At 45.0% G+C, this 15,081-nt stretch overlaps 1 protein-coding gene across 2 annotated transcripts in view; it reads right to left on the reverse strand.

Moving 5' to 3' along the window:
• Positions 1-2,997: 2,997 nt before the first annotated feature.
• The window catches only part of LOC139421766 (rho GDP-dissociation inhibitor 2-like), a 37,489-nt gene continuing 25,405 nt past the window's right edge, over positions 2,998-15,081 (reverse strand). The window contains exons 5-8 of one of the 2 annotated variants that reach the window (XM_071172887.1): positions 7,975-8,038; positions 6,738-7,579; positions 3,458-6,646; positions 2,998-3,379 (exon numbers count right to left, since the gene is read on the reverse strand). In XM_071172887.1, coding sequence (XP_071028988.1) covers positions 7,380-7,579; positions 7,975-8,038 — 264 coding nt within the window. In that variant the 3' untranslated portion in view covers positions 2,998-3,379; positions 3,458-6,646; positions 6,738-7,379. Of the gene's footprint in view, positions 3,380-3,457; positions 7,580-7,974; positions 8,039-15,081 lie in introns of both variants that reach the window. The other variant, XM_071172886.1, reaches the window with a different exon arrangement.

The raw sequence follows: 15,081 nt of genomic DNA on the forward strand, positions 1-15,081 counted from the left end.
GCCCTATTCCCTATATAGTGCACTACTTTATACTACAGCCCTATTCCTTATATAGTGCACTACTTTATACTACAGCCCTATTCCCTATATAGTGCACTACTTTATACTACAGCCCTATTCCCTATATAGTGCACTACTTTAGACCAGAGCCCTATTCCCTATATAGTGCACTACTTTATACTACAGCCCTATTCCCTATATAGTGCACTACTTTATACTACAGCCCTATTCCCTATATAGTCCACTACTTTTAACCAGAGCCCTGAATAGACCAGACACCTAATCATGTGTATATATCTGAATCTAGCATTGTGTTTGTCCTGTTAATCACCCTGTGAATGACTCTCTATGGGTCCAGGTTAACACTCTATAAAGGGGACAGAATGACTCTATGGGTCCAGGTTAACACTCTATAAAGGGGAATAGAATGACTCTCTATGGGTCCAGGTTAACACTCTATAAAGGGAACAGAATGACTCTCTATGGGTCCAGGTTAACACTCTATAAAGGGAACAGAATGACTCTATGGGTCCAGGTTAACACTCTATAAAGGGAACAGAATGACTCTATGGGTCCAGGTTAACACTCTATAAAGGGGAATAGAATGACTCTCTATGGGTCCAAGTTAACACTCTATAAAGGGGAATAGAATGACTCTCTATGGGTCCAGGTTAACACTCTATAAAGGGGAATAGAATGACTCTCTATGGGTCCAAGTTAACACTCTATAAAGGGGAATAGAATGACTCTATGGGTCCAGGTTAACACTCTATAAAGGGGAATAGAATGACTCTCTATGGGTCCAGGTTAACACTCTATAAAGGGAACAGAATGACTCTCTATGGGTCCAGGTTAACACTCTATAAAGGGAACAGAATGACTCTATGGGTCCAGGTTAACACTCTATAAAGGGAACAGAATGACTCTATGGGTCCAGGTTAACACTCTATAAAGGGAACAGAATGACTCTATGGGTCCAGGTTAACACTCTATAAAGGGGAATAGAATGACTCTCTATGGGTCCAAGTTAACACTCTATAAAGGGGAATAGAATGACTCTCTATGGGTCCAGGTTAACACTCTATAAAGGGGAATAGAATGACTCTCTATGGGTCCAAGTTAACACTCTATAAAGGGGAATAGAATGACTCTATGGGTCCAGGTTAACACTCTATAAAGGGGAATAGAATGACTCTCTATGGGTCCAGGTTAACACTCTATAAAGGGAACAGAATGACTCTCTATGGGTCCAGGTTAACACTCTATAAAGGGAACAGAATGACTCTATGGGTCCAGGTTAACACTCTATAAAGGGAACAGAATGACTCTATGGGTCCAGGTTAACACTCTATAAAGGGGAATAGAATGACTCTCTATGGGTCCAAGTTAACACTCTATAAAGGGGAATAGAATGACTCTCTATGGGTCCAGGTTAACACTCTATAAAGGGGAATAGAATGACTCTCTATGGGTCCAAGTTAACACTCTATAAAGGGGAATAGAATGACTCTATATGGGTCCAAGTTAACACTCTATAAAGGGAATAGAATGACTCTCTATAGGTCCAGGTTAACACTCTATAAAGGGGAATAGAATGACTCTCTATGGGTCCAGATTAACACTCTATAAAGGGAATAGAATGACTCTCTATGGGTCCAAGTCAACCCTCTATAAAGGGGAATTAGAGTCCATTTGGAACACAGCCACAGTAGTAATAACAAAGGTATTTTTGATCTAAATCCCTGTAAATATCTGCGGTATCCTTGGCAACCCATTTCAATCTGCAGGTTGTTTTTTTTCATTTCAAAATCACAACGTGACAGTAAAACAGTCTTTAAAGAAAGAAGAGATGTGAAACCATGCAACACTCAACAAGCCCACGTTACAGTTACTTCTGGGTTCGCCACCATTTTGAATGGCATCATCAATATCATCATCATCAATATCATGATCATCAATATCATGATCATGATCATCAATATTATCATCATGATCATCATCATCATCAATATCATGATCATCATCATCAATATTATCATCATGATCATCATCATCATCAATATCATGATCATCAATATCATGATCATCAATATCATGATCATCATCATCAATATTATCATCATGATCATCATCAATATCATGATCATCAATATCATGATCATCATCATCAATATTATCATCATGATCATCATCATCAATATCATGATCATCAATATCATGATCATCATCATCAATATTATCATCATGATCATCATCATCAATATCATGATCATCAATATCATGATCATCAATATTATCATCATGATCATCATCATCAATATCATCATCATCATCATCATCATCAATATCATGATCATCAATATCATGATCATGATCATCAATATCATGATCATGATCATCATCAAAATCATGATCATCATCGTCATCATCATCAATATCATGATCATCATCGTCATCATCATAAATATCATGATCATCATCATCAATCTCATGATCATCGTCGTCATCAATATCATGATCATCAATATCATCATCATCAATATCATGATCATCAATATCATGATCATCAATATCATGATCATCATCATCAATATTATCATCATGATCATCATCAATATCATGATCATCAATATCATGATCATCATCATCAATATTATCATCATGATCATCATCATCAATATCATGATCATCAATATCATGATCATCATCATCAATATTATCATCATGATCATCATCATCAATATCATGATCATCAATATCATGATCATCAATATTATCATCATGATCATCATCATCAATATCATCATCATCATCATCATCATCAATATCATGATCATCAATATCATGATCATGATCATCAATATCATGATCATGATCATCATCAAAATCATGATCATCATCGTCATCATCATCAATATCATGATCATCATCGTCATCATCATAAATATCATGATCATCATCATCAATCTCATGATCATCGTCGTCATCAATATCATGATCATCAATATCATCATCATCATCATCATCATCAACACTTACAACACCATAAGACTTCACACAATAGTGACAAGGACGTTTTGACGTTTTTTTTGGGGGGGGGAAAGACAGCATCGATCAAATCTCGAAGACCTCATCCACTGAGTTTCCATGACAGGACAAAACGGGTCACGTCGTAGATAGAACGGGGTTCTCTTCTGTTTCATTAGTTCGTTACCCGAGTCCATCGCTGTCTTTAGGCCTCATGCTTGGTGTTAAAGGGGGACAGTGACCCCGAGCAACAGATATACACTACACTTCAGCAAACTAACCACTGGCACCAAACGCTAACCTGCTGCTCCCAGATCAGTGTCTAACCTCCGTGCTGGCACCAAACGCTAACCTGCTGCTCCCAGATCAGTGTCTAACCTGCTGCTCGCAGATCAGTGACTAACCTGCTGCTCCCAGATCAGTGTCTAACCTGCTGCTCCCAGATCAGTGTCTAACCTCCGTGCTGGCACCAAACGCTAACCTGCTGCTCCCAGATCAGTGTCTAACCTGCTGCTCCCAGATCAGTGTCTAACCTCCGTGCTGGCACCAAACGCTAACCTGCTGCTCCCAGATCAGTGTCTAACCTGCTGCTCCCAGATCAGTGTCTAACCTGCTGCTCCCAGATCAGTGTCTAACCTGCTGCTCCCAGATCAGTGTCTAACCTGCTGCTCCCAGATCAGTGTCTAACCTGCTGCTCCCAGATCAGTGTCTAACCTGCTGCTCCCAGATCAGTGTTGTGCCATCATTCCATTCATTGTCATGTTTGGATGCCAGGAAGTAGCTAGGAGTGACATGATGGTCCAAGCATACTGATATACCCAGGCTAACCAATCACCATCGTAACATTCTAATTTACATTCTGACTGGAATAATCATGTCACGATACTTTGGGTGCTAACAGGGCGCCCATTAAGGAACCTCCAACCCAGTTGACCCTCTACTGTACTGTATAGATATGTCTCAGGGTCACTACCTACCAGACAGGTAAAGACACTGTGTAGGCTACTTCCGTTGGGCTGTATTCTGTAGCGACTACTACAGAGCATATTGTACACATCACAGTCACATTTTCTTCATCATAGCCAGACAACAGGCCTCCTCAGGATGTTTACATGATGTTTAATGGGAGATGGTTGATACATGGTGAATGGCGTTATCTTTTAAAGAGCAACTCTCTCAATAGGCAAAGAGGCAGACATTGGGAAAATGACATTCAAGCAGCATTGAAAAAATAGAGCAACTATAAGGACAAACCTGAGAAAACAACAGTTGTCTGTTGATATGTTACCATGGTAAAACTCCTCCAGACAGCGTGAAACCATGTTGTTTTACATGAATCCAATAACAGCTCAGGTGTGTCAAGTATAACAGAGACAGAAGGCAACTGAAGGACACAGTAACAGAAGATGGTCATTCTAGATGTAGGACTTAGAAGATGGTCATTCTAGAACTATAACTTAGAAGATGGTCATTCTAGATGTAGGACTTAGAAGATGGTCATTCTAGAACTATAACTTAGAAGATAGTCATTCTAGATGTAGAACTTAGAAGATGTTCATTCTAGATGTAGAACTTAGAAGATGGTCATTCTAGATGTAGGACTTAGAAGATGGTCACTCTAGATGTAGGACTTAGATGGTCATTCTAGAACTATAACTTAGAAGATGGTCATTCTAGATGTAGAACTTAGAAGATGGTCATTCTAGATGTAGGACTTAGAAGATGGTCATTCTAGAACTATAACTTAGAAGATGGTCATTCTAGATGTAGAACTTAGAAGATGGTCATTCTAGATGTAGAACTTAGAAGATGGACATTCTAGATGTAGGACTTAGAAGATGGTCATTCTAGATGTAGAACTTAGAATATGGTCATTCTAGATGTAGAACTTAGAAGATGGTCATTCTAGATGTAGGACTTAGAAGATGGTCATTCTAGATGTAGGACTTAGAAGATGGTCATTCCAGAACGAGAACTTAGAAGATGGTCATTCTAGAACCATAACTTAGAAGATGGTCATTCTAGATGTAGAACTTAGAAGATGGTCATTCTAGATGTAGAACTTAGAAGATGGTCATTCTAGAACTATAATTTAGAAGATGGTCATTCTAGAACTAGCATTTAGAAGATGGTCATTCTAGAACTAGAAATTAGAAGATGGTCATTCTAGAACTAGAACTTAGAAGATGGTCATTCTAGAACTAGAACTTAGAAGATGGTCATTCTAGAACTAGAACTTAGAAGATGGTCATTCTAGATGTAGAACTTAGAAGATGGTCATTCTAGAACTAGAACTTAGAAGATGGTCATTCTAGATGTAGAACTTAGAAAATGGTCATTCTAGAACTAGAACTTAGAAGATGGTCATTCTAGAACTAGAACTTAGAAGATGGTCATTCTAGAACTAGAACTTAGAAGATGGTCATTCTAGAACTAGAACTTAGAAGATGGTCATTCTAGAACTAGAATTTAGAAGATGGTCATTCTAGATGTAGAACTTAGAAGATGGTCATTCTAGATGTAGAACTTAGAAGATGGTCATTCTAGAACTAGCATTTAGAAGATGGTCATTCTAGAACTAGAAATTAGAAGATGGTCATTCTAGAACTAGAACTTAGAAGATGGTCATTCTAGAACTAGAACTTAGAAGATGGTCATTCTAGAACTAGAATTTAGAAGATGGTCATTCTAGATGTAGAACTTAGAAGATGGTCATTCTAGAACTAGAACTTAGAAGATGGTCATTCTAGAACTAGAACTTAGAAGATGGTCATTCTAGAACTAGAATTTAGAAGATGGTCATTCTAGAACTAGCATTTAGAAGATGGTCATTCTAGAACTAGAAATTAGAAGATGGTCATTCTAGAACTAGAACTTAGAAGATGGTCATTCTAGAACTAGAACTTAGAAGATGGTCATTCTAGAACTAGAACTTAGAAGATGGTCATTCTAGATGTAGAACTTAGAAGATGGTCATTCTAGAACTAGAACTTAGAAGATGGTCATTCTAGAACTAGAACTTAGAAGATGGTCATTCTAGAACTAGAATTTAGAAGATGGTCATTCTAGAACTAGGACTTAGAAGATGGTCATTCTAGAACTAGAACTTAGAAGATGGTCATTCTAGAACTAGGACTTAGAAGATGGTCATTCTAGAACTAGAACTTAGAAGATGGTCATTCTAGAACTAGAACTTAGAAGATGGTCATTCTAGAACTAGAACTTAGAAGATGGTCATTCTAGAACTAGGACTTAGAAGATGGTCATTCTAGATGTAGAACTTAGAAGATGGTAACTTCTTGAGGAGTACGAGACACGCTGTTGTCAAACATTCTAACTGATAACTAACATTACAAAGGGCTGCTCCTTGAAACCTTGTTGAACTGGCAATTTTCTGAATAGAACACTTTAGAATAACCTTCTAGAATGTGCCTCTCCCACTATGGGGTGTAAATACATCGCCATACTCCAACGTCACTGTATGAGTGAGTCCCACGGGTTTAACTTCATTTGATCCCCTTCAGTTAACACACTGTAGTAGAGAGCATCAGATTACATCACACATAGACAAGTGGATCTCCACCTACAGCTCACACCCCCTGCCTCCCAAAATGGCCCCCTATTCCCTACATAGTGCACTACTTTTAACCAGAGCCCTGCAGGTAGTGCACTATATAGGGAATAGGGGGCCATTTTGGGTTGTAGCCCACGATGTTCGGTTGTCTACTATGATGTGATACTGGTTTGGTTTATGACAACATCCTCTCTGTCCCGTTCTAGACCGTGCCTAACCTAACTTCCTGTTTACACCTTTCATACCGGCCTCTGTCGTTTACTATTATACAGGTGGGCCTTGGAGGGAGGGGGGAGAGGAGGGGGGAGGAAGAAAGAGGGAGAGACAGTCCTTCTAAATGAAGAGGGAGAGAAGGATGAGGTCTCTATCAATCCCAGTCCTTCTAAATGAAGAGGGAGAGGGGAGACACAGGGAGAGGGAAGCATGGAGAGAAGGATGGGGTCTCTATCCATCCCAGTCCTTCTAAATGAAGAGGGAGAGGGGAGACACAGGGAGAGGGAAGCATGGAGAGAAGGATGGGGTCTCTATCCATCCCAGTCCTTCTAAATGAAGAGGGAGAGAAGGAGGGAGAGGGGAGACACAGGGAGAGGGAAGCATGGAGGGAAGGATGAGGTCTCTATCCATCCCAGTCCTTCTTGATGGAGGAAGGAGGGATGAAAGTGGGGGAGACGGGAGAGAGAAGGGGTAAGAAGGAAGGAAGGAAGGAAGGAAGGAAGGGGAAAGGGAGAGGTGGAGACACAGGGAGAGGGAAGGAGGGAGAGAGAAATGAGGCTCCTCTCTATTCGTCCCAGTCCTTCTTGATCCCCAGGTTCCACTCCCAGGAGAGGTGGTCGGTCTTGTCGTCGTCAGTGAAGTGGGACTTGATGTGGTAGCTGCCTCTGACAATCATGCCTTTGGGCGCCTCCTCCACCGGGGTCATGAACTCGTGCTCCTCCACCCGCGGCCCGTAGCTGCCCACCATGTACACCGCCTTGTCCACTGCACGACACAAAATGGACGCTCAGTTGCACACTTGCTAGACAGGTTTGAGGTGAATGTGGGGGAAACTGTGACAATTTGTGTCAGTGACAACACACCAAATGGAGGCTCAGTTGAACAGTTGGTAGTCAGGTTTTAGGTGAATGTGGGGGAAACTGACATCTTGTGCCGATGACAACACACCAAATGGCAGCTCAGTTGCATCGCTGTTAACCCGGAATTAGGTGTACGTGTGGAAACTGTGATGTCTTGTGTCGATGACAACACATAAAATGGCAGCTCAGTTGCACCCTTGCTAGCCAGGGTTTAGGTGTATGTATCAGAAACTGACACGGTCTATGAGCCTAAACAGCACAGCGTATCCACAGCTCGGCACAAAATGGGGTCCTCCTTACCTCTGATTCCTTTCCTGTAGGTCAGATGGACGTACTTCAGCCCAGACACAATATCCCTGTTAACCTGGAGAGGAGAGGAGGGGAGGGAAGGGGAGAGGAGAGGAGGAAGGGAGGGGAAGGGAGGGGAGGGGAGGGGAGTTATCAGGAGCAATAAATAAACAATGTAAATTCATTGGGACTGGAAATCTGAAATGCATTTAAACACAGTATGAACTTATATGGAGGAGATGAGAGGAGGAGGGGAGAGGAGAGGAGAGGAGAGGAGATTGGAGAGGAGAGGAGAGATTGGAGGAGGGGAGAGGAGAGGAGAGGAGAGATTGGAGGAGGGGAGAGGAGAGGAGAGGAGAGGAGGGGAGGGGAGAGGAGGGGAGGGGAGAGGAGAGATTGGAGGAGGGGAGAGATTAGAGGAGGGGAGAGATTAGAGGAGGGGAGAGGAGAGGAGAGGAGGGGAGGGGAGAGGAGGGGAGGGGAGAGGAGAGGAGAGGAGAGGAGAGGAGAGGAGAGGAGAGGAGAGGAGAGGAGAGGAGAGATTGGAGGAGGGGAGAGGAGAGGAGGGGAGAGGAGAGATTGGAGGAGGGGAGAGATTAGAGGAGGGGAGAGATTAGAGGAGGGGAGAGGAGAGATTGGAGGACGGGAGAGATTAGAGGAGGGGAGAGGAGAGATTGGAGGAGAGGAGAGGAGAGGAGAGGAGAGATTGGAGGAGGGGAGAGGAGAGGAGAGATTGGAGGAGGGGAGAGGAGAGGAGAGGAGAGGAGAGGAGAGGAGAGGAGGGAAAGGAAAGGAAAGGAGAGGAGAGTTATCGTATATGAAGTCTCATCAAGAGGCAACTTTACATGACACCCTACTCCCTATTCAGTGAACAATGTTTGACCAGGGCCCTTAGCCCTATAGACCCTGGTCTAAAGTAGTGCCCTTAGTCCTATAGGCCCTGGTCTAAAGTAGCGCCCTCAGCCCTATAGGTCCTGGTCTAAAGTAGTGCCCTTAGTCCTATAGACCCTGGTCTAAAGTAGTGCTCTTAGTCCTATAGGTCCTGGTCTAAAGTAGTGCCCTTAGTCCTATAGGTCCCGGTCTAAAGTAGTGCCCTCAGCCCTATAGGTCCTGGTCTAAAGTAGTGCCCTTAGTCCTATAGACCCTGGTCTAAAGTAGCGCCCTCAGCCCTATAGGTCCCGGTCTAAAGTAGTGCCCTCAGCCCTATAGACCCTGGTCTAAAGTAGTGCCCTTAGTCCTATAGACCCTGGTCTAAAGAAGTGTCTTTAGCCCTATAGGTCCTGGTCTAAAGTAGTGCCCTTAGCCCTATAGGTCCTGGTCTAAAGTAGTGCCCTTAGCCCTATAGGCCCTGGTCTAAAGTAGTGCCCTTAGTCCTATAGGTCCTGGTCTAAAGTAGTGCCCTCAGTCCTATAGGCCCTGGTCTAAAGTAGTGCCCTTAGCCCTATAGGTCCTGGTCTAAAGTAGTGCACTATATATGGAATAGGCATTTGAGGCAAAAAATCCCTAACAGTTGTTTTGGTGGCCTAGTGATGGAAGTCAGTCCCGCTGCCTGTTCAATGGTGCTTCTAAACCATCTCCAGAGAAGGTTTCCTGTTGGCATTTAAAAAGCCCTTGTTGGCATTTAAAAAGCCTGACACCGCCTGGTATAGAGGTCCTGGATGGCAGGAAGCTTGACCCAAGTGATGTACTGGGCCGTTCGCACTACCCTCTGTAGTGCCTTGCGGTCGGAGGCCGAGCAGAATTCCATACTAGGCGGTGATACAAACAGTTAGGATGCTCTCGATGGTGCAGGTGTAGAACCTTTTGAGGATCTGAGGACCCATGCCAAATTTTTTCAGTCTCTTGAGGGGGAATAGGTTTTGTCGTGCCCTCTTCACAACTGTCTTGGTATGCTTGGACTATGTTAGTTTGCTGGTGACGTGGACACCAAGGAACTTGAAGCTCTCAACTTGCTCCACTACAGACCCATCGATGAGAATGGGGGCGTGCTCGGTCCTCGTTGTCCTGTAGTCCACAATCATCTCCTTTGTCTTGATCACATTGAAGGAAGAGGTTGTTGTCCTGGCACCACACGGCCAGGTCTCTGACCTCCCTATAGGCTGTCTCGTCGTTGTCGGTGATCAGGCCTACCACTGTTTTGCCATCGGCAAACTTGATGATGTATTGGAGTCGTGCCTGGCTGTGCAGTCATGAGTGAACAGGGAGTACATTAGGGGACTGAGCACACACCCCTGAGGGGCCCCTGTGGTGAGGATCAGCATGGCAGATGTGTTGTTACCTACCCTCATCACCTGGGGGCGGCCCGTCAGGAAGTCCAGGATCCAGTTGCAAAGGGAGGTGTTTAGTCCAAGGGTCCTTAGCTTATTGATGAGCTTTGGGGGCACTATGGTGTTGAACACTGAGCTGTAGTCAATTAATAGCATTTTCATTGGTGTTCCTTTTGTCCAGGTGGGAAAGGGCAGTGTGGAGTGCAATAGAGATTGCATCATCTGTAGATCTGTTAGGGCGGGTATGCAAAGTCGAGTGGGTCTAGGGTTTCTGGGATAATGCTGTTGATGTGAGCCATGACCAGCCTTTTAAAGCACTCCATGGCTACAGATGTGAGTGCTACGGGTTGGTAGTCATTTAGGCAGGTTACCTTAGTGTTCTTGGGAACAGGGACTATGGTGGTCTGCTTAAAACATGTTGGTATTACAGACTAAGTCAGGGACAAGTTGAAAATGTCAGTGAAGACACCTGCCAGTTGGTCAGCACATGCTCGCAGTACACGTCCTGGTAATCCGTCTGGCCCTGCGGCCTTGTGAATGTTGACCTGTTTAAAGGTCTTACCTCACATCGGCTGAGGAGAGCTTGATCACAAAGTCTTCCAGAACAGCTGGTGCTCTCATGCATATTTTTCAGTGTTATTTGCCTCGAAGCGAGCATAGAAGTAGTTTAGCTCATCTGGTAGGCTCGTGTCCCTGGGCAGCTTTCAACCGTGCTTCCCCTTTATAGTCTGTAATGGTTTGCAGGCTCTGCCACATCCGACGAGCGTCAGAACCGGTGTAGTACGACTCGATCTCAGTCCTGTATTGAAGCGTTGCCTGTTTGATGGTTCGTCGGAGGGCTTTGCAGGATATATTATAAACTTCCGGGTTAGAGTCCTGCTTCCTGCTTTCGCCTTTAACTCAGTGCGGATGTTGCCTGTAATCCATAGCTTCCGGGTTAGAGTCCTGCTTCTTGAAAGCGCCAGCTTTCGCCTTTAACTCAGTGCGGATGTTGCCTGTAATCCATAGCTTCCGGGTTAGAGTCCTGCTTCTTGAAAGCGCCAGCTTTCGCCTTTAACTCAGTGCGGATGTTGCCTGTAATCCATAGCTTCCGGGTTAGAGTCCTGCTTCTTGAAAGCGCCAGCTTTTCGCCTTTAACTCAGTGCGGATGTTGCCTGTAATCCATAGCTTCCGGGTTAGAGTCCTGCTTCTTGAAAGCGCCAGCTTTTCGCCTTTAACTCAGTGCGGATGTTGCCTGTAATCCATAGCTTCCGGGTTAGAGTCCTGCTTCTTGAAAGCGCCAGCTTTCGCCTTTAACTCAGTGCGGATGTTGCCTGTAATCCATAGCTTCCGGGTTAGAGTCCTGCTTCTTGAAAGCGCCAGCTTTCGCCTTTAACTCAGTGCGGATGTTGCCTGTAATCCATAGCTTCCGGGTTAGTCCTGCTTCTTGAAAGCGCCAGCTTTTCGCCTTTAACTCAGTGCGGATGTTGCCTGTAATCCATAGCTTCCGGGTTAGAGTCCTGCTTCTTGAAAGCGCCAGCTTTCGCCTTTAACTCAGTGCGGATGTTGCCTGTAATCCATAGCTTCCGGGTTAGAGTCCTGCTTCTTGAAAGCGCCAGCTTTCGCCTTTAACTCAGTGCGGATGTTGCCTGTAATCCATAGCTTCCGGGTTAGAGTCCTGCTTCTTGAAAGCGCCAGCTTTCGCCTTTAACTCAGTGCGGATGTTGCCTGTAATCCATAGCTTCCGGGTTAGAGTCCTGCTTCTTGAAAGCGCCAGCTTTCGCCTTTAACTCAGTGCGGATGTTGCCTGTAATCCATAGCTTCCGGGTTAGAGTCCTGCTTCTTGAAAGCGCCAGCTTTCGCCTTTAACTCAGTGCGGATGTTGCCTGTAATCCATAGCTTCCGGGTTAGAGTCCTGCTTCTTGAAAGCGCCAGCTTTCGCCTTTAACTCAGTGCGGATGTTGCCTGTAATCCATAGCTTCCGGGTTAGAGTCCTGCTTCTTGAAAGCGCCAGCTTTCGCCTTTAACTCAGTGCGGATGTTGCCTGTAATCCATAGCTTCCGGGTTAGAGTCCTGCTTCTTGAAAGCGCCAGCTTTCGCCTTTAACTCAGTGCGGATGTTGCCTGTAATCCATAGCTTCCGGGTTAGAGTCCTGCTTCTTGAAAGCGCCAGCTTTCGCCTTTAACTCAGTGCGGATGTTGCCTGTAATCCATAGCTTCCGGGTTAGAGTCCTGCTTCTTGAAAGCGCCAGCTTTTCGCCTTTAACTCAGTGCGGATGTTGCCTGTAATCCATAGCTTCCGGGTTAGAGTCCTGCTTCTTGAAAGCGCCAGCTTTCGCCTTTAACTCAGTGCGGATGTTGCCTGTAATCCATAGCTTCCGGGTTAGAGTCCTGCTTCTTGAAAGCGCCAGCTTTCGCCTTTAACTCAGTGCGGATGTTGCCTGTAATCCATGGCTTCCGGGTTAGAGTCCTGCTTCTTGAAAGCGCCAGCTTTTCGCCTTTAACTCAGTGCGGATGTTGCCTGTAATCCATGGCTTCCGGGTTAGTCCTGCTTCTTGAAAGCGCCAGCTTTTCGCCTTTAACTCAGTGCGGATGTTGCCTGTAATCCATGGCTTCCGGGTTAGAGTCCTGCTTCTTGAAAGCGCCAGCTTTCGCCTTTAACTCAGTGCGGATGTTGCCTGTAATCCATGGCTTCCGGGTTAGAGTCCTGCTTCTTGAAAGCGCCAGCTTTCGCCTTTAACTCAGTGCGGATGTTGCCTGTAATCCATGGCTTCCGGGTTAGAGTCCTGCTTCTTGAAAGCGCCAGCTTTCGCCTTTAACTCAGTGCGGATGTTGCCTGTAATCCATAGCTTCCGGGTTAGAGTCCTGCTTCTTGAAAGCGCCAGCTTTTCGCCTTTAACTCAGTGCAGATGTTGCCTGTAATCCATAGCTTCCGGGTTAGAGTCCTGCTTCTTGAAAGCGCCAGCTTTTCGCCTTTAACTCAGTGCGGATGTTGCCTGTAATCCATGGCTTCCGGGTTAGAGTCCTGCTTCTTGAAAGCGCCAGCTTTTCGCCTTTAACTCAGTGCGGATGTTGCCTGTAATCCATGGCTTCTGGTTGGGGTATGTACATACGGTCACTGTGGGGAACGACGTCATTGATGCACTTATTGATGAAGCCAATGACAGATGTGGGGGTACTCCTCAATGCCATCGGAGAGGAATCCCGGAACATTTTCCAGTCTGTGCTAGCATTAACAGTCCTGTTGCTTAGCAACTGCTTCCTTTGACCACTTTTTTTATTGATTGAGTCACTGCTGCTTCCTGCTTCAATTTTTGCTTGTAAGCAGGAATCAGGAGGATAGAATTATGGTCAGGTTTGCCAAACGGAGGGCGAGGGAGAGCTTTGTATGCGTCTCCTCATACCCTCGTAAAACTGACTATCCTACCGATCCTTGACTTCGACGATGTCATTTACAAAATAGCCTCCAAAACCCTACTCAGCAAACTGGGTGTAGTCTATCACAGTGCCATCCGTTTGGTCACCAAAGCCCCACTGGTCATCCCCAAAGTCAACACCTCCTTTGGTGCCTTTCCTTCCAGGTCTCTGCTGCCAATGACCTGTACACAGCCCATCTGTAAATAGCACACCCAACTACCTCATCCCCATATTGTTATTTATCTACTTCCTCTTTTGCATCCCAGTATTTCTACTTGCACATCATCATCTGCACATCTATCACTCCAGTGTTCATTTGCTAAATTGTAATTATTTTGCCTCCTCGTTTATGTCACACTGCTATGCTTTATCTTGACCAAGTCGCAGTTGTAAATGAGAACTTGTTCTCAACTGGCCTACCTGGTTAAATAAAGGTGCTCTCAACTGGCCTACCTGGTTAAATAAAGGTGTTCTCAACTGGCCTACCTGGTTAAATAAAGGTGTTCTCAACTAGCCTATCTGGTTAAATAAAGGTGTTCTCAACTAGCCTATCTGGTTAAATAAAGGTGAAATAAATAAAAGATAAAAAGAGAAGAGAACAGAACCAAACAGAGCAGAGAAGAACAGAACCAAACAGAGCAGAACAGAACCAAACAGCAGAACAGAAAGGTGAAGAGGAGATTGATCCCTGATCTGTTTCACCAGTCTTGTGCTTATCCCCCCAACCCACCAGGTGTCTCCTATTTCACTCCATTATCCCCAGTGTATTTATACCTGGTTTTCTGGTTGTCTGTTGCCAGTTCGTCTTGTTTTGTCAGGTCTTATCAGCGTGTTTCCTGTTTCTCCTGTTCAAGTTCTAGTTTTCTAGTTTTCCCGGTTCCAACCTTTCTGCCTGTCCCGGCCCTGAGCCTGCCTGCCGTTCTGGCCCTGAGCCTGCCTGCCGTTCTGTCCCTGATTGACTCTGTCTTGGACTTACGAACCTCTGCCTGCCGTTCTGTCCCTGATTGACTCTGTCTTGGACTTACGAACCTCTGCCTGCCGTTCTGTCCCTGATTGACTCTGTCTTGGACTTACGAACCTCTGCCTGCCGTTCTGTCCCTGATTGACTCTGTCTTGGACTTACGAACCTCTGCCTGCCGTTCTGGCCCTGATTGACTCTGTCTTGGACTTACGAACCTCTGCCTGCCGTTCTGTCCCTGATTGACTCTGTCTTGGACTTACGAACCTCTGCCTGCCGTTCTGGCCCTGATTGACTCTGTCTTGGACTTACGAACCTCTGCCTGCCGTTCTGTCCCTGATTGACTCTGTCTTGGACTTACGAACCTCTGCCTGCCGTTCTGGCCCTGATTGACTCTGTCTTGGACTTACGAACCTCTGCCTGCCGTTCTGTCCCTGATTGACTCTGTCTTGGACTTACGAACCTCTGCCTGCCCTCGACCTGCCATTTAAACTGTCCC

Source organism: Oncorhynchus clarkii, chromosome 12 (genome assembly GCF_045791955.1).
Source record: "Oncorhynchus clarkii lewisi isolate Uvic-CL-2024 chromosome 12, UVic_Ocla_1.0, whole genome shotgun sequence".
In the NCBI taxonomy this organism is placed as follows: domain Eukaryota; kingdom Metazoa; phylum Chordata; class Actinopteri; order Salmoniformes; family Salmonidae; genus Oncorhynchus; species Oncorhynchus clarkii.